At 31.5% G+C, this 25145-nt stretch overlaps 1 protein-coding gene across 2 annotated transcripts in view; it reads right to left on the reverse strand.

Moving 5' to 3' along the window:
* Positions 1-18874: 18874 nt before the first annotated feature.
* The window catches only part of LOC111684476 (protein unc-119 homolog), a 36553-nt gene continuing 30282 nt past the window's right edge, over positions 18875-25145 (reverse strand). Inside the window, exons 3-4 of one of the 2 annotated variants that reach the window (XM_046946167.1) lie at positions 19206-19415; positions 18875-19124 (exon numbers count right to left, since the gene is read on the reverse strand). In XM_046946167.1, the coding sequence (XP_046802123.1) occupies positions 19297-19415 (119 nt within the window). In that variant the 3' untranslated portion in view covers positions 18875-19124; positions 19206-19296. Of the gene's footprint in view, positions 19125-19181; positions 19416-25145 lie in introns of both variants that reach the window. The other variant, XM_023446652.2, reaches the window with a different exon arrangement.

A 25145-nucleotide genomic window follows, 5' to 3' on the forward strand; every position in this document is an offset into this window, starting at 1 on the left:
AACTGAAGACCTGGTCCTAGTGAAGGAAGACAGAACTCCTCCCTCAACTTGGGTAACCGGCCGTGTGATTGAAGCCTTCCCAGGAGATGATGGTTTGATCCGAGTAGTATAGCTTAGAACTAACAAGGGCACGATGACCAGGAATATTACCAAGATTGTCAAACTCCCAATATGCTGAAAATGGTATTTCAGGGTCGGCCGGGATGTTTAGGAACGTTCCCAACTCTGCCGAAAAATACAACACTGATTTTATATTCTTTATTTATTTTGTTTCTTTTTTACACTATTCTTCTTTATTGTTATGAATTGTTTTTAGTTAGTTACAGTCCACAGTTTGAAACGGTTGTAAATAAACGTTTAAGACAAATATCAAGATTATTCGTTTTATTCGCAATCATCGCCCTAATTGTCTTCTAAAATATTAACCGCTGTGGGCGCCATATTTATTCTAATCCAATTTACGCATTCCGTTTTGGCTCGTACTCCTGCCTGGAAGTATGTGTTATGATTTGGTAAACGGTGGTATATATTCTGCTTCTGGTTCTTCAATATTGAACCCCAGGACCACCTTTTCCCCAAATTTAGAGCCATCCGTGTAACAACGGATTCATACTGTTATTAGCTGTAATGTTCCGCTTGACCAAGACATTCTATGTGGGATCAGCGTTTCAAAGATTTCGACATATTCTGTGTCTGGTATACGATCAGGTACGTCCGATGATTGTGTATAACCTTCCAATGTGTCCAGTATAAATTGATGACTTGTCCTATAACCGCTTTTGGCCAGTTCGCCTAAAGTAAAGAGCCGCTTGGCTGTAAGCGCGGCCTCATATCTTAAATATGTTTCAATGGTTGGAATATCTAGCAATGTTTCCAGATCCTTGCTTGAAGTATTACACATGGCACCACTTATACCCAAGCGGTATGTACGCTGAACTCCCTGTACAAGTTTTATATTGCACTTTTTGCCAAAAGCAGTTCACCAGATTATTGAAGCATAAGCTAGAATTGGCCTAATTACACTTTATAAAATCCTCTATGTGGTGTCTCCATTTTCATTTTTGGTCGAGGATTCCATCTAAGTACTTAATTTTGTCTGTTATTGGTATATTCTTGCCCAAAAAGCAAGGTTCGTTATTATTGAAAAGACAGATTTCCGTTTTTGCCGGGTTTAACATTGAGACCTCTCGGTTGAGCCCAGCTTAAGCTGTATTCAGAGCAACCTCAGCTCTTCTACACAACTAATTTGGATCTTTTCGCTTTAATAGTATTACGACATCGTCTGCATAGCATAAATGTGACAAAATGAAACCCTGTGGAATACACTTTTCCTGATAGTTATATCGTACATCTCGCAGCTTATCCATCTATTCCTTAGTATGTGGTTGATCCAGTTACAGAGCACCCGGTCAACATAAAACAGGTCTAGGGATTGGATAAGAATATCAGTGTGCACGTTATTTACGGCGCCTTCGGTGTCAATGCATATCGCCAGTGTATATAGTTTTCTATCAAAGGATGCACCATGTCATTCCTATATTAAATAATACTGGCGTACACAAAGAGAGCTTCGCTTCCCTAATCGAAATTAAATTCATAATTCAGATTATAGAAATATGTATGTAAAAACTATAACTATAAAATAAAGAAACAAAACACAAAATATGTATTTTTTTTGATACAATTTTTGTTTGTTTTTATATCCTCCACCATCGTTAATGATAAAGGGTATAATAAGTTTATCATTCCGTTTGTAACACTGAGAAATATTCATCTAAAAAGTATATATATTCTTGATCCTTATGAAATTCTGAGTTGATTTAGATATGTCTGTATAAAACACGCTCACGTCAAATCGAAACAATGAAACTCAATAAAATTTAACTGAAATATTCATTGTTGTCCTCAGCAATTTGGTATTGAAAATCAGCAAGATCGGCGAAATAGGTTCAGAGGTATGAGTAAACTCGAAAGAGTTTTTGTCTCAAATTTGTGTTTTTCCATATGTAATTTTTACAAAAACTACTGCAGATAAAGTGATAAATTTTGTCACAGATACAATTCTTGATTCCAGAATCAACATTGCTAAAAATCCGAAATATCGGTTCACAATTTCATTTACCTCCACACAAATGTAAATATTCCCGGAAAATGTGTTTATTCTTGATAACTTTCTTTAGAATGTCGATATGTTCACAATACTAAAGTTTATTTGAACTTTTCCTATCGGTCCACAATTGGTCGTAGCTCCCATACAGGGTCTCCTCCCTAAAATCACTTAGACGCCCAAAACTTATTACCTAATAAGATATTTATACAAAATTTGCACAAATATTACTTATATATGCAGAAATGTTACCGTAATTTTTTTCCCGATCGGTTCATCATCACTTAAACGTACGTAACCTGAAATTAAATACGTAGAGCCCGGATTAGACGATAACAAATCAAAGGGGATTTTTTGGTACTTTTTCGTTCTACTAAAGGCACTTTTTGAATTTTCTATAACATTGAACCTACAAATATGAGATTAAGTATATAGAACCCGGATTAAGCGAGAACACTTTAGTACTTTTTCGTTCTATAAAAGCTCATTTTTGAATATTCTATAATATTAGAAACAAGAAATTAATTATGTAGAGCCCGGATTAGGAGAGAATCCATAAAAGGGGATTCTTTGGTACTTTTTCGTTCTACCAAAGGTACTTTTTGAATTTTCAATAATATGAACCTAAAAATATGAAATTTAGCATGTAAGGCCTTGACTAAGTAAGAACCTACAAAAGGGACTTTTTAGTAATTTTTCGTTCTACAAAAGGTACTTTTTGAATTATCTATATTAAACCTAGAAACATGAAATTAAGTATGAAGAGCCCGTAATAAGTCAGAACACAAAAAAGGGGACTTTTTGGTACTTTTTCGTTCTACAAAAGGTACTTTTTGAATCTTCTATAATATTGAACTTAGAAACATGAAATTAAGTATGTAGAGCCCGGATTAGGCGATAACCCATACAAGGGGATTTTTGGTACTTTTTCGTTCCACAAAAGGTATTTTTTAAATTTTCTATAATAATAAACCAAGAAACATGAAATAAAGTATGTAGAGATTAGGCGAGAACACATAAAAAGGGACGTTTTGGTACTTTTTCGTTCAACAAAAGGTACTTTTTGAAATGTTTATAATATTGAACCTAGAAACATGAAATTAACATGTAGGGCCTTGACTAGGTAAGAACCTACAAAAAGAGACTTTTTAGTACTTCTTTTTAGTACAAAAGGTACTTTTTGAATTTTCTATAATTTTAAACCTAGAAAAATGAAATTAATTATGTAGTGTCTGAATAAAGTGAGAACCCATAAAAGGGACTTTTTGGTAACTTACCGTTTTGCAATTGGTATTTTTTTGTAATAAAATTCGTACCGAATGTTTTCTAACACATCACGGTGAAGGTTATATAAGATTCGGCACAGCCGAATATGGAACTCTTACTTTTTTTATTTTGTTTGTTTTTTAGTTCAAGCATACATATGTGTGACTTTTGTTTTTATGTATTAGTAACAACTTAAATGCGTATAGCTTCCAAAATTCTGAACCGGTCTTTTTAATGTATACAGTGAATCAATTAAGTAATTTGCCTATGTAAAATTTTATAAATTTTAAGAAAAAACTTTGTCTGAACAATTATTACAAATTGCTTTATTTTGTTAAAAAATAAAGCAATTTGTTTGTTGTATTTTTTTAAAGAATTTAATGTTTATTTTAATGTTTTATATTGTAATATTTGTAATATTTTAATATTTTTAGCAAACAAAGTAAAATCGTGTTATTAATTAACGAGATTTTTGATAAAATGTGAATGTATTGTTAATTTTTTAGGTCAATAAAGTATTTTGCTTTTTAGATTTTTTTAATTTTTTTAATAAAATTTAATATTTTTATTACTTCTATATATTAAAATAAAATTTTTTAGATATTTTAGTAGTGGAACGACAAAATTTGGACATTTCTTAACCGATGTATTACCCTATATACCTATAAGCATATAGTAGTACATATAGGCGAAGCTGAAGGGGTTTTCAAAGAAAAATTTTTATTCTCTTCACACAGACGAGCTCTGAGAGAATAAAACAAACTTGTGACAACTAAACGCACTCACTAAACATCAAATTTCCTTCGCAAAATAGCGAGGATATTACCACTTATTAGTTTTTCTTATCACTTAAACTTAATGTTTATTATTTTTTCAACACTTTTCATTTATTTAAAACCCCGAAAATAATTTATATTATACAAACGAAAAAAAAATATTTTTTATTCTTTGACATTTTATTTTAATTAAAATTGAAAAAGGAAAAGCTGTACATTTTAGTATTGAAAATTAAAAAAAGTATTTTACATACTTTTTTTAATTCAAAAAAAAAAAAAAAAATAACAAAAAGACGTGTTTATAATATGTTTTCAGATAAAATATCTTTTAAAAAAAAAAAAAATAAATAAATAAATAAAATAAATAACTAATATTTTCATTGACTGCCATATAAAATTTCATTAATAACACACAAAGAATAACGTCCAAAACATACATTTTTTATTTAGTACCTTTTGAACAATTGTGTTTATTTTTGTGCTTCTACTAATACATTCTCACCAGTTAGGCCTTTGAGGGGGGACTTAGGTCCTTGACAGTTAGTTTCGCCTATATACTACTATATGCCTCTAAGAATTTATCAATATTTGACTTAACAGGAAATCTATCGTTTCTTTGATTAAATTTCGAAAACAATAAGTAATTTTGAATTGGATACATGATATATTAATCAATGGATTTAGACCTAGAAAAAATGTTTAGTGTTGTATGAATCTATTTATTATAACAGAAATAATCTGGATTTTTTGTCATTTTGTATTGATAAACAAAAACATTACGGAAACTCCATCTATTTGTAAATTTAATTTAGAATTGTAATTTATTAATTTATTGATTCTTATTCAATAAATCTAAAACTAAGTACCATCCTAGCCACTTTAAGTATGGGGACATCACCATATACCACTATAGAACTATTACATGCTAAAATCTTGATTTTCAACCTCTTTATTTTATGAATAAGATACAGTAGGCGTATTAGGATCTGGAAAGTTATTCTTGATCTGGGTTCTAAATATATATAAGTGTATGTACTAGCTGGAAAATATTGTTTTTGTTGACCTTAGGGCATATAGTAGTACATATAGGCGAAACTGAAGCGGTTTTCAAACAAAAATTTTTATTCTCTTCACACAGACGAGCTTTGAGAGAATAAAACAAACTTGTGAGAAGTAAACGCACTCACTAAACTTCAAATTTTCTTCGCGAAATTGCGAGGATATTACCACTTATTAGTTTTTCTTATCACTTAAACTTAATGTTAATTATTTTTTCAACACATTTCATTTATTTAAAGCCCCGAAAATAATTTATATTTTACAACCGAAAAAAAAAATTTATTCTTTGACATTTTATTTTAATTAAAATTGAAAAATGAAAAGTTGTACATTTTAGTATTGAAAATTAAAAACAGTATTTTAGATACTTTTTTTCATTTTGCATTAATGCAAAAAATAACAAAAAAACGTGTTTATAATATGTTTTGAGATGTAATATCTTTTCAAGAAAATAAATAACTAATATTTTCAATCACTGCCATAAAAACTTTCTTTTATAAACACACAAAGAATAACGTCCAAAACATACATTTTTATTTAGTACCTTTTGAACAACTGTGTTTATTTTTGTGCTTCTACTAATACATTCTCACCAGTTAGGTCTTTGACAGGGGACTTAGGTCCTTGACAATTAGTTTCGCTTATATACTACTATATGCCTTAGGGTATGATAACTAACTCTATTTTAAAATATCTAAAGTAGATATTTTTCCTGTACTACACGAAAGTTCACTTTACATTGGTTCCAAGCAACCTAAGGTCTGTTTAGAGGTCTAAATCATTCATCAATTACTCTATTTTATATTTTTTTAATGTTATTGATTAAACACCTCATAATTATATATCATTGATTTACACTTGATCTAGAAATCTAAACTAATTTTGTATATATGCAAATTGCAATTAAAAAATTAACCGGAATTTTCAATATGCAAAATACTTTATTGATGTGCAAATTCCGATGAAAAATAATGAAATGTAACAGCAAATGCACCAAAATTTGTCTTTTAATATTTTTTAATTACAATTTTTTTCAATTGGAAAACTAAAATTTACTTTTTACCTGTTTTTTCGAATTTTATTTATGAAAAAAAAACAAAATTCTCTTAGAAAAAGTAGACAAAAAACTTAGTTGATTCACTGTATATTTTACACAGCAAATACCTTTAAAATGATATACCTTTGGCTAAGATCGGATGTATACTGTAAGAATAAAAGGGGTCACAAAAATCGCATTGCTTATAAATAATAAAGATACTAGAGCACATAAAGGGAGCTCCGCTTCCCTAATCGAATTAAATTAAAAATACAGATTATAAAAATATGTACTAATTTTACATATTTTTATAATCTGAATTGTGAAATTTTAATTTTTCCGTCTGGATGGCTGTCCATGTAAACCTTTTGCGCAAGGTACAGGTCGCAATTTTCAAGATAATTTTTTGGCACAGGGACGAAGCCTATTGAAAATTGTTGAAATCGGTCCATTATTTCACCTAGCCCCCATACAACCATACCTCCATGGCACAAATATGTTTTATATAAGTATAAATGACACTGCAGATTTTCTTAATGATCGGCCCTTATTTGACCCTAGCACCCATACAAACCCCCCTTCAATTTTTCCCGACTACATTATAAGCAAAACAAAATGAACAACAACAATGCTAAACGAAATAAAAAACAAAATACATAAGGCAATTAAACCAACAGACACAACGAAAAACACAGAAAACAAAGTAAACAACGGAATAAAACATCCAAATATACGAACAGAATTCACAAAAAGAAAACAAAAACAAAAAATACACAACTCAAGCCAACTGCATTCAAACATACAAAACAAAATACACAGCTGAATAAAACCAAATACATTTACATTTTTGCTCATATCTCCGTTATTTACCGACCGATTTTGCTGATTTTAAATAGCGATCTTCTCGAAAGCATGTCTAACAGAATTATTGAAGACTCGGATCTCACCGATATCTGGGGTCATCTAAAAACTGATTTCGACAGACAGGCGGACATGGCTTAATCGACTCCGCTGTCTATAAGGATCCAGAATATATATACTTTATAGGGTCGGAAAATTATATTTTAGAAATTACAAACGGAATGACAAACTTATATATACCCTTCTCAAGAAGGTGAAGGGTATAAAAATATATCTTTTTCCCAAATTTACCGAGGATCGGCCCATATTTGTCCTATATAAAGCCTCATTAAGAAAATTTTGTTTTTTTTTATCAATAAATTGCTTAAACTCTTTGAAATTAAGGTAAAATTCAACATAAAAGTTTTTTATGAAAAATAAAAATTTTAAAAATATACTCATGGTGTAGAGTATTATATGGTCGGCCATGCCCGACTATACTTTCCTACTTGTGTTAAATATAAAGGTATAACGATAAAATGCGTCACAACTAAGTTTTAAAGAAGTCTTGATGACCCTGCCAAATTTCATAAAGATCGGGCCCCATTTGACCCTAGCTTCCATACAAAATCCCTTTCAGAAAATTACTTGAATGTCCAAAATTAACTTACAAATACAAATATCTCGATGAAATTCAGCACAATAAAATATTGTTAAATATAAATATATTCACAAAATTTCATCGGGTTTGGACCATATTTGCCTCTAGCCCCCATATAAAGCCTCTTTCAGAAAATTAGTTTTTCATCAATAAATTGCTTAAATGTATCGGAACAATGTAATATTGAAGATAAATGCTTTATTATGAAAAATAAATCACATTTAAAATTTATAACTGGTGTAGGGTATCATATGGTCGGCCACTCCCGACTATACTTTCTTACTTGTTTTATATTATAGGCAAGCAATATGGAAAATCTGTGGCTTGTGAAAAAAAATATATTTGTCTGTAAGCTGCAATATGCAATAGCTTGTATGGGTAAATATTTTTAGCAAAAATACTAAAAATATTTCAAATAGGAGCAATTAAATATATACATTAGAGTGCTCCAAAAAAAACTAAGTTTCGAATTTTGCCCGTCCCCGCCCCTAAAATTGTTCTATGGGTTATAAAAATAAGTCGTGCAAAAAATTAGGAAAATAGGACTACGTTAACTGGTGCCGCAACGGCTCTGAAGTTTGAAGATGCATTTACAAGGGGGAAATATGCATTTTTTCAGTTTTCACAAAATTTTTGTCATTAAATAATTTGTTTTGTATTGTATTGTCAAAGAATTGTAATATACATAGAATTAGCATTACAAAAAATAAAAAAACACAAAGATTGGTTGAAAAATTTAAAAGTTATTAAAAACTCCCCAGGCTAAATTAATGGGATTGCAAACGGGTTTTATTGAAATATGTCCAAATTGGCATGTTTTAAAAACATCGGGGTCATTTTAACCCCAAGGGTTAATTTATTTTTTTCACTATTATTGTAAATATCGGTTGTTAATATATACATTTCTTAAGTTTTATGATAATCTACCTAAAAATAGAAACAATTTCGACTAGTTTCCATCAAAAATTGCAAATATTACAAAATTTGACTTTTGACCTTTAAAGTTTATGGGTTAATGGCGTCCACATTGAATGAAACTCTTGATTTTTATTTAGAAATATGTGGACTAATAAATTTACAAAAGGTTCCATTTAAAACACACAACAATATAATAAAAATGCAATTTTGCAAAATATTACATAAAAATGGGGTTTTCTTGAAATCCGCTGAATTCAAATTACAGGTACAGGCAAAATATAAGAGGTATTGACCTAATTTTTTTACTGTTTTATTCCCTAATCTGTTATCCATAAATCCCAAAGAGTTCTCCCAAAAATATTGAAATTTTTTAAAAAGTATCAAAAAAACTAAAATTTTAATTTTGAAACGACCGTTAAAATATCAAAAATTTTCGACCATAGCTGAAAACAGGTTTACGTTATTCTATAAGGACAAAAACTCATATTCAAGTAACTACAGATGTATTTTAAGTAATACAATTGTTTTATTAGAATATTTTTAAAAAGATGTTTATTTTTTTATCACATTTCGAATTCAAGTGCTCTGAGACACGATAATGGCCTGGGGAATTTTTAATAACTTTTACATTTTTCAACCAATTTTTTGTGTTTTTTATCTTTTTGTAACGCTAATTCTGTGTACATTACGATTCTTTGACAATAAAATACAAAACAAATTATTTAATGACAAAACTTTTGTGAAAACTGAAAAATGCATATTTTCCCCTTGTAAATACATTAGAGTGCTCCAAAAAAAACTAAGTTTCGAATTTTGCCCGTCCCCGCCCCTAAAATTGTTCTATGGGTTATAAAAATAAGTCGTGCAAAAAATTAGGAAAATAGGACTACGTTAACTGGTGCCGCAACGGCTCTGAAGTTTGAAGATGCATTTACAAGGGGGAAATATGCATTTTTTCAGTTTTCACAAAATTTTTGTCATTAAATAATTTGTTTTGTATTGTATTGTCAAAGAATTGTAATATACACAGAATTAGCATTACAAAAAAATAAAAAAACACAAAGATTGGTTGAAAAATTTAAAAGTTATTAAAAACTCCCCAGGCTAAATTAATGGGATTGCAAACGGGTTTTATTGAAATATGTCCAAATTGGCATGTTTTAAAAACATCGGGGTCATTTTAACCCCAAGGGTTAATTTATTTTTTTCACTATTATTGTAAATATCGATTGTTAATGTATACATTTCTTAAGTTTTATGATAATCTACCAAAAAATAGAAACAATTTCGACTAGTTTCCATCAAAAATTGCAAATATTACAAAATTTGACTTTTGACCTTTAAAGTTTATGGGTTAATGGCGTCCACATTGAATGAAACTCTTGATTTTTATTTAGAAATATGTGGACTAATAAATTTACAAAAGGTTCCATTTAAAACACACAACAATATAATAAAAATGGGGTTTTCTTGAAATCCGCTGAATTCAAATTACAGGTACAGGCAAAATATAAGAGGTATTGACCTAATTTTTTTACTGTTTTATTCCCTAATCTGTTATCCATAAATCCCAAAGAGTTCTCCCAAAAATATTGAAATTTTTTTAAAAAGTATCAAAAAAACTAAAATTTTAATTTTGAAACGACCGTTAAAAATATCAAAAATTTTCGACCATAGCTGAAAACAGGTTTACGTTATTCTATAAGGACAAAAACTCATATTCAAGTAACTACAGATGTATTTTAAGTAATACAATTGTTTTATTAGAATATTTTTAAAAAGATGTTTATTTTTTTATCACATTTCGAATTCAAGTGCTCTGAGACACGATAATGGCCTGGGGAATTTTTAATAACTTTTACATTTTTCAACCAATTTTTTGTGTTTTTTATCTTTTTGTAACGCTAATTCTGTGTACATTACGATTCTTTGACAATAAAATACAAAACAAATTATTTAATGACAAAACTTTTGTGAAAACTGAAAAATGCATATTTTCCCCTTGTAAATACATCTTCAAACTTCAGAGCCGTTGCGGCACCAGTTAACGTAGTCCTATTGACCTCATTTTTTGCACGGCGGGGACGGCCTGTAGGATAAATTTTTTTCCTTCATACAAGCTTGGAGCACTCTAATGTACATATATATGTATATAATGGAAAATGTGTATTTTGGTTACTAACAGCTAAAACTATACAATAATCTAGTTGGGGGTTCTACATCAATGTCCAGGCCTAAAAATTGGGCTACTTCAACTGGATGCGTCCATAAATCCATTGGACAGAGTGAAGTAGGGTTGGCTGAGCAGTTGAATATGTGATGGGTATCATGAGGACCCAGACCACATTCAGGACATTCGTTGGGGACGGCACGGTCTATACGTGACCAGTAGGCATTAAGCCTGTTACCCCATCCCGATCTTAGTTGTGCCAGAACTACTCTTGTTTTCCGCGGCAGGGTTTCTTCCATGTCTGCTATGGGCGGTGGGCGACCTCCAAGTACGACATTCATGCGGTAACCTGCGACCGCGGAATTTATGGCGTCTCTATGAATGTCGTTCAAAGCTGCCGAATACCTGATCCAGTGGATGCCGCACATGTCTGCATATGTGTTCCTCGTATATACGAAGATCCTTCCTGACATTCCTCGGGGGAGTATCCAATTGTGTGATGTAAAAATTTGGATGACTTCTCCGATGAGGAGGAACTGTTTGGTTAACATGACATTGTGTTCCTTGACTGGAAGGACCTTCGTTTCCTCGTGCAGGTGATGTTCCAAGCAAATTTGCAAGCAGCCCGTTACAGTCCTTAGGGCGGCATTTTGGCAGCTTTGGATGTTTCTCCCCTGGGTATCACTTAGAGAAGGTGACCACACTGGAGCAGCATAGTTAACCACTGACCGACCAATCGTTTTATATGTAGCCAACAAGGTTTCTTTATCCATACCGCAAGTGCTGCCGGCTTGCGCTTTGAGGACCTTATATCTACTTCGCAATTTGTGCGTGATTGCAGTGGCGTGAGCAGAGGAAGTAAAGAGGCTATCAAATGTGACCCCCAAAATTTTTGGGTGGTGCGCGGTCGGAATTTGGACTCCATCGGCCACGATGCCAAGGTTTAGGTTTACCTCCTTCGTCCAGTTGGTAAAAAGTGTTGTTGACGACTTCGCTGGTGATAATTGCAGGTTCGCGCAGTGAAGAACTGATGTACTTCGTGGAAATAACCATTCACCAGAACGCATAATTCATCAATGTTGTGGCCCGTCGTTATGATTGTACAGTCGTCCGCATATGAAATCACTTCCACGCCTTGTGGAGGTGTGGGGAGCTTAGAGAGGTAGAAGCTAAACAAAAGTGGCATAGTACTCCACCTTGAGGTACGCCTTGGAGCGTCCTACTATGGTGGAGCGTTATGATCCATCTCTTCGTGTTGTTGGGCATTGTGGATTGCAGGATATCCTCGAAGAGTGTGGCGTGACTGATAGTATCGAAGGCCTTCGTCAGGTCAAGATCCACTAGGACCGTCCTTGCACAGGGCCTCTGCTAATTTAAGCCTTGTGAGATCTGAGTGGCAATGGCGGTTAATGCTGTGGTGGTGCTGTGAATTTTGCGGAAGCCATGCTGGTGACGAGCTGCTGTTAGGTGGCTGGACACTGGGGGAGGAGAAGCGCCTCAAGAGTCTTCGCGACTGCTGATAGGAGGGAAATCGGCCTGTATGAGGTGTTTTAACATCAGCATGGATATTCCGTCGGGGCCAATCGCCTTAGATGGTTTGGCGTTGTTGATGACGTCTGCAACTTCAGCTGGGGTGAAGGGCTGTGGTATGTGGAAATGGGGATATCTGCAAACTTAATAGCGACACTGTCATCCTTCTTCGTCGGGTTGGAGAGAGATCGAACTGTAGACCACAACTTACTAATACCCGAACTCAGGTTGCAGTTCTTCAAGTGATCTAGCCATCTTTTCCGCTTGTCCTCATTTACCAACCTGATGATTTCAATATTCAGCTGGGCGAGTCTTGGATCACCTGGGTTGGATGTCAACTCTTTCATCTGCAAGCCTGGCTGCTTCTGCTGGGAAGTGCGGCCGCACTATGGTTGACAATTTCACGGAACTTCCTCTCTGAATGGTGTACGTTGGAGGGAAAATTTAGATCACTGAAGATGCGTTCGGTTTACGTATTGACGGCGTTCAGAGACGATAAAATCGTTAGGTCGATCCAAACAAACGATTATGGGTAAGTGGTCTGATCCCAGAGAAACTACGGCTCGCCAAGTTGCGTAGTTGATCAAACCAGCACTCGCTATGGTGAAGTCGCGCGAGCTAGCACAAGTACCCATAATCCGCGTGGGGGCATCATCATTCCAGGTGCAGAAGGTGGATACGTCAAGGTGCAGAAGGTGGACACGCACCTCTCTGGTCTTAACCTAAAGAAGAGTGGCAGAGCTGATTGTGGGCGTTGAAGTCCCCTAGGACAAGACGCATATCGCCGTCTAACAGTGTCCTAATGTCGGGACGATAGCCTGCTGGACAGCTGGCTACTGGCGGAATATAGACATTATAGAGCTCTAAGTCAGTTTCTCCCGATCTAACTGCAATACCTTGAACTGCAAGATATTGGTCTCTGGAGTTAGAATCGAGAGAAAGAGCTCTATACTGCACGGTGTTGTGAATGATGAAAGCAATGCCTCCACCGTTACTTCTGGTGCGGTCTTTTCGGAGAATGTTGTATCCGTTACAATTTTGCAGACTGGAATTGTTCGTCAGTTTAGTCTCCTGGACCGCAGCGACCACGATGTTGTTGTGCTGCATATATCGGGTTATCTCTGAAACATTGCAGTTTAACTACAATATGAATATCATCTCAGGTCTCCGGAGTGCAATCGAGGGTGTTAGCGGCTACGGTAATTGTTGTTGCTGCTGCTGTTGTATTTGCTGCAGTTGTTGTGATTGCAAGGGAGAGGGCGGAGAGGTAGCGTAGGAAGATGACGATGTTGTTGTCGAAGACGCTGATGAATCTCGCCGTTGTTGTAAGCAGCATGGGGCGACGAAGTTTTACGACCACTCTCGATGATCGTTAAGTCCGGAGCAGTTCCTGAGATGACACCATCCCAAACAAGAGTTGCACCTTAATTGAATGGACATATGGTGCAGTCGGTTCTGGCAAACTGTGCAGTTTGCTGGGGTTGACAGCCCTTAGCCGAATAATTCGGGTCATTCCGATACGTAGAACCGGCTGTCGGAGAATAATACATATCAGTAATTTTAATCTCTGCAAGGAATTATTGGATTATATTATTGGTTTTTCTAGTTTCATAACAAATTATGAAGAAAAGTCATCGGGAAAAAAGAATAACCAATGTGATCACCAAGAAATAAAATTTTAAAATATTCAACCCTAAAAAGACGATTTTAATAAACAAAATGAATAATACATTTTAAATTAGTTTTAAATTAAAAATACTGCAATAATAAACAATGAAAAGTATATGCATAGGAGAAAAATAAATAAACAAGTAAGAGTGTTATATTCGGCTATGCCAAATCTTATATACCCACCATCAAACCTCGTTTGACTCGAATGAAACATACTTATGTCGAATTTCATCTATATACTCGTATTTTTAGGCCAGTTATAAGCGTTAAAGTAATTTTCCGAAGGAAATCTTATATGGGGGCTTATGTCGAATTTCATCGCTATATTCGTATTTTTAAACAAGTTATGTCTGCCATTTGTATGGGGGCTATCCGAAAACGTGGATCGACATTGCCCAATACCAAACAAAACTTACCTATAAGAAATATTTATGTGAAATTTATCTTCTAGCTGTTTCTAATTCGGACTCTATCGTGCTTTCAACAGACGGACGGACAGACATGGCTAGATCGTCTTAGAATTTAATGAGGACCCAGAATATATATAATTTTGTGGGTCTATGACCAATATTTCGATGTTTTACCAACGGAATGACAAAATCAATATACCCCAATCTTTTTTGATTGTGGGTATACAAATAAGTCGTCTTCATAATATCCATATTAATTAATTGTTGGTTTCAATTGTTTTTTGAAAATTTTAACTTTAGTGTTTAGTTCTTTAAAATGGAACTTCTATTGACCACAACATTTTATGGACGTATTCCTTCAAGTATTGTAATTTAAAATTTGTCATCACCAAATTTACAAGATGTTAAACAAAAGATATATTTAATACATAAAGTTGATTTCTTAAAATATAAAATAAAAAAAGAATTTCCGATATACAATTTATATTCATATTTAAAAAATTGCTCGATATTAAAAAGTATGTCTTAACTTTTTGCTGGGAACAGGTGTATTTATTATGGATGCCAAACGGGAATTCCGAAACCGAAAAACGGGATTTTTAAAAATTAAATCCCGGTGATTTTCGGCCTCTTTTTAAATCGAATTACATTACTAATTAAGTAATTTTTTAGACTTAAGATGACTCTACTAACTTGCAAGCTAAATTATCAAAAAATTATGATCTAGTTTTCATTATAAAGCAATTGACAAAGAATATAAAGAAATTGGGGCTTGTCAGTTGGTACCTAAAGGAGTTGTCATTCGGTACCTAACTCCAAGAATGTATTGGTAGAATTTTTGTATAAGTATTGTAGCTCCAACCACTTTCACAACTGATTCCAAACCTACACAGTTGTATAAAAACGTACTTAAAATTTTTAGGAAAAATATAAAACATTTAAATGAATAATTTCACAGATTGTTTTATCTTTTTATTGCACATTTGATCTGTAAACATTTAATAAACACATTTTTTAATTTGTTTATTCTCATATTTGCAAAACATTATGTTTATTTCATATTTATTTCCCATTTTTAATACAAAAATTTACAACATTGTTTTTTTTTCTAGTTTTATTAAAATTCCTCAAAAATGAATTGTCAAAAAAATAAAAAAAAAAATATTTTTCGTTAAAAAAAAATAAAACTATTTGGACAATGTCATAGTCCAATTTCTTATTATTCTTTGGCATTAGATTTGTATTCATATTGTAATATGAAATAGAAAATGTTATTTTTGTCGACAAGTTATGAAGATTTTTTGAAAATTTATTTATATTTTTCGGGATTTAGAAATCCCGGGATCCCGATATCCGGATTCCGGTATTTATTTAAAAATCCCGAATAAATAATATTAATAATATTTTATATTAATGAATTCAACAAAAATAAAAGGAATAATAAAAACAAGTATGATTGTATAGTCAGACATTGCCGACTATATGATACCCTACACCAGTCAGTACGTTAAAAAGTGGATTTTTTTTTAAAAATAAAGCAGTTAATTTGTTTTTTAACCGTATTGTGGAACATTTTTACGTATTATTGACAAAAAAAGAGATTTTCTACAAGAGGGCTCATAGGGGAGTAGGGGTAAATATGGGCCTATCCTTATAAATTATAGTAGAGGAATTAACGTCTACTTGAAAGTTATTTATGTAAAAGGGGAGTTTGTATGGGAGCTAAGGTCAAATGATGCCCGATCACTATAAAAATCAGTAGTATCATTTATAGTTCTAAAAAACTAAGATTTGCAGATTTTTGTTGATATAATTGAACATTTAACGTAATTATGAGCCTAAAGGTCAGTTTCGGGTGGTACGGTTGTATGGAGCTAGTGGAAATAATGGACCGATTTCAACCATTTTCAATAGCGGTCGTCCTTGAACACAGAAAAGAGTATGTGTCAAATTTTAATAAATTATCTTGAAAATTTCCAACTGCAGCGTGCGCACAAGGACATACAGACGGACACAGCTAAGTCGAGTCAGAAAGTGATTCTAAGCCGATTGGTATACTTTAAGGTGGGTCTAGGTCAGCCAAGCGCAGAAAGAGAAACTGTTATTGTAGTGGTGAGAAAATACTAAAAAAACACTTAGAAAAAATATTTCCTAATTACGTTTGTTATGATCAAGTTTTATAACAAGTAAAATGGGAAATTTTACAAATAATACATATCCAAAGAAAAGAAAAATGGTTATTTCTTCACAAAATTTAGATTTTTGAATATAAAATGTTAAAAAAAGTATTAAAAATATCGTTTTTATGTTTTATTATTATTATGCATTCCTAAAAAGTTTTTGGAGTGTATGAGGTTTTTGCAAGTTGCTCTCTTGTTGGCAAGTGGTGTTGTTGTTTTTACACGATTTGTTTGCAATTTCTGAAACAAAGCGACATCAACCTACTTTGTTGAATGCTGTCAAGCAACTAAAGATAATTTTTGTAATTTTTACGCTCTTGCAATGAGTTTTATTTACGATCGGGTTATGTACGTGTGAATTGCCGAAAATCTTCGTAATCAGAACGCACAACGCTGGTCTAGGTCTACAAATATTTTGGGGTGATACAAACATCAGCACATCCCCACTATATTTAATAATTTAGTACTAAGTATGCCTCGTTTCTGTATTTTTCTCGAATCGAGAAAAAAATAAATATATGTGCAATTATCACATTTTTTAATTTTCTTTGAAATTAAACTTTCTATTTTTTTACGGGATTACATACACAAGATTTCCAGCTTAAAAATTGCAAAATTGTAAAACTCTAAGGGCGGGTTTCTTACTCCTCAGTTAAACAAGGCTTTACTTGCTGTTATATTAAACTCGGAACAAATTTAGGCGGACTTTAACCGATGATTGCGTTTTTCAGTTTTAGATTTAAGCTCAGTTAACTTTGTTAGTATTGCCAACAGGCTAGGTTTATATTGAAAATAAATTAAATTAAAATGGAAACATTTAAAACAATAAAAATAAAACAAAACAAATCATAATATTGTAATTTACTTAAAATATTAAGTTTTTGTTCTTCCGAAATCATTGTTTTATTGTTTTTGTTAATTGTATTTTCTCACTTATAACTTAAGTTTAATTTGCCTATAACACTCAGTTAAACTAAGATAATAAGTAACTTTACTGATAACTGAAAAATACGAAACATATATTAAACCAGGTTTAAGAATGAAGATTATCTTTATCAGAAAAACTCGCCCTAAATCTTCACTGTAGTAATTAGCATCATGAGAAAACTCTCTAAAACGTTTAGCCTTTTGATTTTTATTGATGTCGCATTTTTTGTAATTAACAATTTTTAGTTATTGAACTCCCAATATATACAAATGTTCTTGAAATAAAAAATTGACAAAATAAATAAAAAAAAGGTATACATAAACCAAGGACCTAACCTAAATAAGAAATATAATTAAGAGTTACACAATAACTGTTTTAAGCACAAAAAAAATAAATGTTGTTCATAACTGTTATTATTCAATTTATATTTTTCCTATTGTTTTCAAACACTTATATTTGAGAAATATTTGTTTCCTTGTCAATAAAAATATTCTAGCAGCAAATATTATTTATTATTTAAAACTATTTTAATTGATATAGATTTTGGTTCATTTATTATGTCGAATTTTATCGCTATATTGGCATTTTTAAGCGATGTACAAGAAAAAAGTCTGTTAGAACGTAAATAAAAACGTACAAATACTATTATGACTTAACTGACTTTCTTACTTCATATCAATAAGTAATATAACAAGTAAGAGTGCTATATTCGGCTGTGCCGAATCTTATATACCCTTCACCATAGTGTATTTTAATCATCTTTTATAAATTTTAATTTTTTTCCCGACTACAGAACAACAACAACGCTAAATGAAATAAAACACAAAATACACAAAGCTTTTGTTGCTTTTTTAACAAAGCATGAAAAAAATATGACATTTTTCATGAAATTTTCAGAGGTTGTCTCGGATTTTGGCTCATATCTCCGTTATTTACCGACCGATTTTGCTGATTTTAAATAGCGATCTTCTCGAAAGCATGTCTAATAGAATTATTGAAGATTCGGATCTCGCCGATATCTGGGGTCCTCTAAAAACTGATTTCAACAGACAGACGGACATGGCTTAATCGACTCCACTATTTAAAAGGATCCAGAATATATATACTTTATAGGGTCGGAAAATTATATTATAGAAATTACAAACGGAATGACAAACTTATATATACCCTTCTCACGAAGGTGAAGGGTATAAAAAGACGAATTAAATATTTATTGAAATATAATAGTTATATATAAGAAATATTTTTTCGTTGTCTATAACTGTTATCAAAAAATTAAAAACTAATAATTTATATTAAATAGACAAGAAAAAAAATAAAAGTTGAACTGAAATAGTTACTATTTAAGAATTATATGATAAAACTTATAACTTTTATGTCCTTGACAGATACATATGTATGTACATTCCCAAAAGCTAGGTACTAAATAAAAACAATTTTAATTTGTTTCCAAAGTGCAAAAATTTGTCATTTAATACTTCAGTCATCATACATTGTGCAATGTTAGTCTTCATTTCAAAAATTTTGTCTATGAAATTAGTGATATTCATAAGCACCATTACCGAAAACTTGCTGAAAATAAAAAATACGTATTAAATTGTATTTAATAATAAAATTGTCAATATTTACCAAAAATCTTTGATGAGTACATACTTTTTTAAGTTTAGTTTTATTGAAAAAGCTCTGATTTGAATATTTCTCGAAAATATAGAATTCAAAACATAGTGAACGCCTCACATCAATTTTAAACTGGTCTTCCACCGTCGTAAGCATAGTCTGCTTTGTTGTGCATCACTAGTCGATTATCAACGAAGTAAAAACTATCTGAACGTGTTTCAAATGGACTGGATATCATTTCTGAAACTAAGAAATAAATGTTAATTACATACATAGAAATATAATTTAAAATGAAGCAGATTGCTTATCCTAGAAATGGTTTGGTCTGATATATAATTGTATATATCTCGATCTCTGATAAATGGTATGGGTATCAAATGATGTGGGTATCATTGGAAAGGTCTTTGACAGAGCCTTCCACTGATGTGTTAGATGACAAATATTATTAACCCATTGAGAACCAGGGTTATTTTTTTGTTTTTTCCTTTCACTTCTTTTAAAAAAGTACCGTTATCTCTAAAACATATCGATATGACGGTTCTTCTTATCTTATATAAAAGTTTGTAGACAACAATTGGGGCTTTCCTTTGATATATGTTTGAAAGCTATAACCCATAAAATGCAGGAGTTATTTAAGTTTAAAATTTTATATTTTCGTAAATTTTGATTTTTATCATGTAATTATAAATTTCAAGTGCTTATTATTTGATATGGTTAATATGTATATCAGTGAATAAGTATCTGAAATACCTTTCAATTGATGTATATTGTAACTTACATCATTAACCCATTGAGAGCCAGGGTCAATTTGTATATATTTTTTTATATTTTTTACTACAGTACCGTTATCTCGAAAATAAATCGATATAAAAGTACTTTATGTCACGTGAAATTTTATAGAGAACATTATGTTTCATATGTTATATGTTTGAAAGACTTAACTTATGAAATGCAGAAGTTAGATAAGTTTAAAAATTAATATTAAAAAAAAATATTAGTTTTTATAGAATGCATTTATAAAGATTGACTATTTATTATACAAGATGGATATCAATGCAATAGTATTTGAAATATTTTTTGATTGATATACAATATGGTCCACATCTTATATATGAACAAGTCAGCCAGTATCAGTGTTCTCTAACTTTCGAATTGAAAAAAAATACGAAAAATTTGTAATCGTCGTGTTTAAAGCCGTGTGAACACATGTAATTCAAATATATTTTGGTTTATTGTAATTAGGGTTCTATAGTTGAAACTAAAAGTCGACTTTTTGACTTTTTGCATTTAGTTGAAAACCGACTTTTCGACTTTTTCATTTTATGCAAAGTCCATTTTTCGACTTTTTCATTTAGTTAAAAGTCGACTCTTAGACTTTTCGATTTTTAGTATTTTATAAATAGCCGACTTTTTCTGACTTTTTCCAACTTAATACGACTTTTTCACTTTTTTAAAATTTTCGACTATTTTTTACTTTTCATACCCTCCACCACCATCAGTGGTGAGAGGGTATATATAGCTTTGTCATTCCGTGTGTAACACCAAGAAATATTCATCTGAGACCCAACAAAGTATATATATTCTGGGTCCTTATCAAATTCTGAGTCGATCTAGTTATGTCCGTCTGTCTGTGTAAAACACGCTCACGTTAAAACAAAGCAATAGAATATCTTTATAAAATTTTAGAAATTAAAATTGTATAACAATAGAATTTATTCAGATGAAAAATTTTTTGGATGGGTCCATAATTGGTCATAGCTCCCATACAAGGTCCCCTCCCGAAAATCACTTAAACGGGCATAACTCATTACTAAATTAAGATATCGATATAAAATTTGGTAAAAGTATTGCTCTTATATACAGAAATATTACAATGAAAGATTTTTCGATCGGTCCATATTTGGTCATTGCTCCCATACAAGGTTCCCTCCCGAAAATCACTTAAACGCACATAACTCATTACTAAATTAAGATATCGATATAAAATTTGGTACAAGTATTGCTCTTATATACAGAAATTTTACAGTGAAAGCTTTTTTGGATCGGTCGCATACAAGGTCCCCTGCCGAAAATCACTTCAACGCGCATAACTCATTACTAAATTAAGATATCGATATAAAATTTGGTACAAGTATTGCTCTTATATACAGAAATATTACAATGAAAGATTTTTTCGATCGGTCCATATTTGGTCATAGCTCCCATAAAGGTCCCCTCCAGAAAATCACTTAAACGCACATAACTCATCACTTAAACGCACATAATTCATTACTAAATTAAGATATACATATAAAATTTGTTGCAAGCATTGTTCTCACATAAAGAAATATTACCACGAAATATTTTTCTGATCGGTCCTTAATTGGTCATTGCTCCCATACAAGTTCCCCTTCCGAAAAACACTTAAACACGTATAACTCATTACTTAATTAAGATATCCATATACAAGTATTGCTCATATACAGAGAAATAATATTGTGAAATGTTTTTTCCGATCGGTCCATAATTAATCATAGCTCCTACACAAGGTCCCTCTTAAAAAACACACATACAAGGTTCCCTTCCGAAAATCAGAAAAAACGCACATAACTCATAACCAAATATTGATATCCATACATTTAGCAAAAATATTGCTCTTATATATATAAATTCACTATAAAATTGTTTTACGATCGGTCCATATTTGGTCATAGCTCTCATACTAGGTCCAGAAAATCACTTAGATTCACAATATTTATTACCAAATAATGATATAGACAAAGAATTCTGAAATTTTGTCTTTATATACATAATTGGACATAGCTACCATACAAAGTCCTTTTACGAAAATCTCTTAAACGCACATTACTTATTACCAAATTAAGCTATTGATACATAATTTGGCAAAAGTATTAGTTTTGTATACTTCTATTTCTCCTATATTAGGTCCAGCCTCTAAAACCGCTTTAACCGTATTTAAAGAGCATTATCAATTTCTGTTGAACAAAATTATATATGTATTTTGTAGTGGTGTGATTTGCCAGCTGTTTGTTTAAATAAACAAACAGACAACATAAAGAACAAAAAGGGACAGAGTGGCCCGATTGCTAGCGGCGCTGGTATGCCCGCGTATTGCGCGGCTAAAGCTCGCCGGATGGGGTGGTTCTTGCCGGCAATCTGGACCACAAACACACACTAACACAAAAATTCATACCAGCATTTTGGGTATTATTTGAAAAAGGGGCCAAAAGTAGTCCTACATCTCCCTACGGTCATACCTATACACAAATTATGACCCTCCCTCTCGAGGATTCATCCTCGCCATGACGTCATCTTCCTCGACGTCCCATACCTTCCCTGCAAACATTTATTCACCCTACTTACCGCCGATTATTAATAAAGTTAGCCGATCATATTAATGATAACAAAAGTTTAAAATTTCATTTAAACATTATAAAAAATTTTTGTTTATTATAGAAAAAATTAACAATGTCTCATCGAAATTTAGAATTTGAGTTTTAGAAAAATTTTAAAATATTAGGCCAATTTAGGTTTTAGCAAATTTAGCTTTTAGTTTTAAGATTTTAACCAACTTTAGTTTTTAAGTTTTAACAAAATTTAGTTTTTAAGTTTTAACAAGATTTAGTTTTTAAGTTTTAACAAGATTTAGTTTTTAAGTTTTAACAAGATTTAATTTTTAGGATTTTAGCTTTTAGATTTCAAGATTTAATCAAATTTTAGTTTTAATTTTTATCAAATTATAGTTTTAGGTTTCAAATTTCATTTAAGTTTTTACTTCATTTCTAATTTTTCTTCTTTTAATTCAAGATTTTCCCTTCTCTTTCAGGATCCTCAACATGGACAGCTGGCAGGACTAACGCAAATGGACTATTGATGAGAGCTGGTTTGCAGGTGTGGTTTTCTGTCCGTCCGTTTTATAGTCTGTTCGGGTATTTCAGGTAGGTAACAAAAATATATATTATAAGAACCTTTTAAATAATTTGTTTTTTTTTTCTTCTTTTATTTTTTTGTATATACTGGTTTCCGGCAACCTATGAGTACAAATCTACCGCGACACTATTCATAAGTAGGCCTGAGCTCAATCCTAACCTTACGCGCACGCCTGGTTCAATTTCAACCAGCGGACTGGCTTCGAGCTACTAACCGTAAGGTTTGCCTATAAACGAATATATATCTTATATTTTTTTGTTTACTAAATTTTTTTAATTTTTTTTATTTATAGAAATTATCTAAAAGGACAGGTTCTGTCCGTCCTGTCGTTCGGGTAAGAGGTACAATTATGTCGAAAACCTTAATACCTGGACACCATAGGACTGATGGTGCGGATCAGCTAAAGGAGTCCCTCGATGGATGGAGCTGGCGATGGCGTGGCTCAGAGTTGGCTGATTTAGCTTTATTTTTCTGTTTTATTTAGTTTTATGATAAATGTAATTTAGTTTTAAGTTCTAATTTATTTTGTTTTAACTTTTATTTGAAACTTTATGAATAAACAAAAACAATGAATTATTTAATTCAAATTAAAATTCTTCTTCTTGGGCAGGGAAAAATAAAAAGGACCGACATCTTACCTTTTTGGTAACGAGAAACCTCGGTTACCAATATGGTTCCCATCAATTTAACACCATTTCAGCCATTTGGCTAAATCGTATAGTTTTTTTTATTATAGTTTTGTTTTTGTTTACATTTTCCAGCTGTCAGTTAGTTTGTACAGCCGCGTTGCCAACTTCTCTTTCCGTCTTCTTCTTTTTAAATTTTGCCCTACTACAGGGTGCACACGACAATTTGTATTTTTAAAATTTCTAAATCTTTTACACACATACATGAAAATTACTAAATTTATAATGTTCAATAAATCTTGGAATTGTAATAGATTTAACTTTTGGTATTTTTTATATTAAAGACATGAGAAAACTTAATTCTACAAAGATTTGATCAATTATTTTTTCAAAAAACAAGAAAGTAACACATTTATTTATTAAAAACAATTATGATAATTATTTTTCACTACTTTTTTTTCTTCATATTTTGGTTCTTTGAGTTCTCATTTAAGCTAAAGTTAAAAAGGTGCAAAATTTACATCACAAAAGTAAGTATACAGATCATTTGAGTATATATTTGGTTTAATGATATTAACAAAATTTATGAAAATTTTACATGTATTAATATAATTACTTTTTAATAAAATATTTTTTACACAATAACTTGGAAAAAATCTACTTTTAGTTCCGAAATCTTGAAATTTGGGCCGATTGGCTCCGGAATTAATTAGTAGAAGTTTTTTCTCATTTCTACGATTTTTTCCGATTTAGACCCCGGATTGTGGATCTGGTGGTCATTGAACCTTCCAAATGATGCATTGGAAATATAATTTTTAACTTTTGAAAAGAGTTGTTATTTCGAAATTAATGTTATATGCATGGATTTGGCCATTTTGAACACAGTACGTTCTTAAAAACCCGAAATTTAACTCCGATTTCTTAAGACTTACAACATAAACTTTAAAATTTGGATAATTCTATATATTTTCTTTAATTTAAACAGGTTTTCCACATATTTCTATTTCCAAAGCATACAATAAGGCTACCAATCATATCTTGATATACTCGATACAATAACCATGTTTTATGGATCGGCCATTTTATTTGTTCTAGCAACAAATTAAGATGTATCCGTGTTCAAAATTGTTCAATTCGTCTTCATACCACTAATTGAGCCTGATTTAATATAAAAATCTTACTATTTTGGACAATAATCAATTTTAGAACCGATATGTAGTGAAAGTTATTGACATGGTCACCATTCGACGATTATTGGATGATTGGAACCAAAAAAACTAGTTTTAATTAATGGATACTAGTACAAATATTATTAATATCGCATTTTAAGATATAAATTTTAGGAAATCGCCGTTAAATATCGAATATAAACGCTATACTATGTTAAAAACGGCAATATTCCGCAATGGATTTTAATTAT

This window comes from Lucilia cuprina, chromosome 3 (genome assembly GCF_022045245.1).
Source record: "Lucilia cuprina isolate Lc7/37 chromosome 3, ASM2204524v1, whole genome shotgun sequence".
NCBI classification, from domain to species: Eukaryota; Metazoa; Arthropoda; class Insecta; order Diptera; family Calliphoridae; genus Lucilia; species Lucilia cuprina.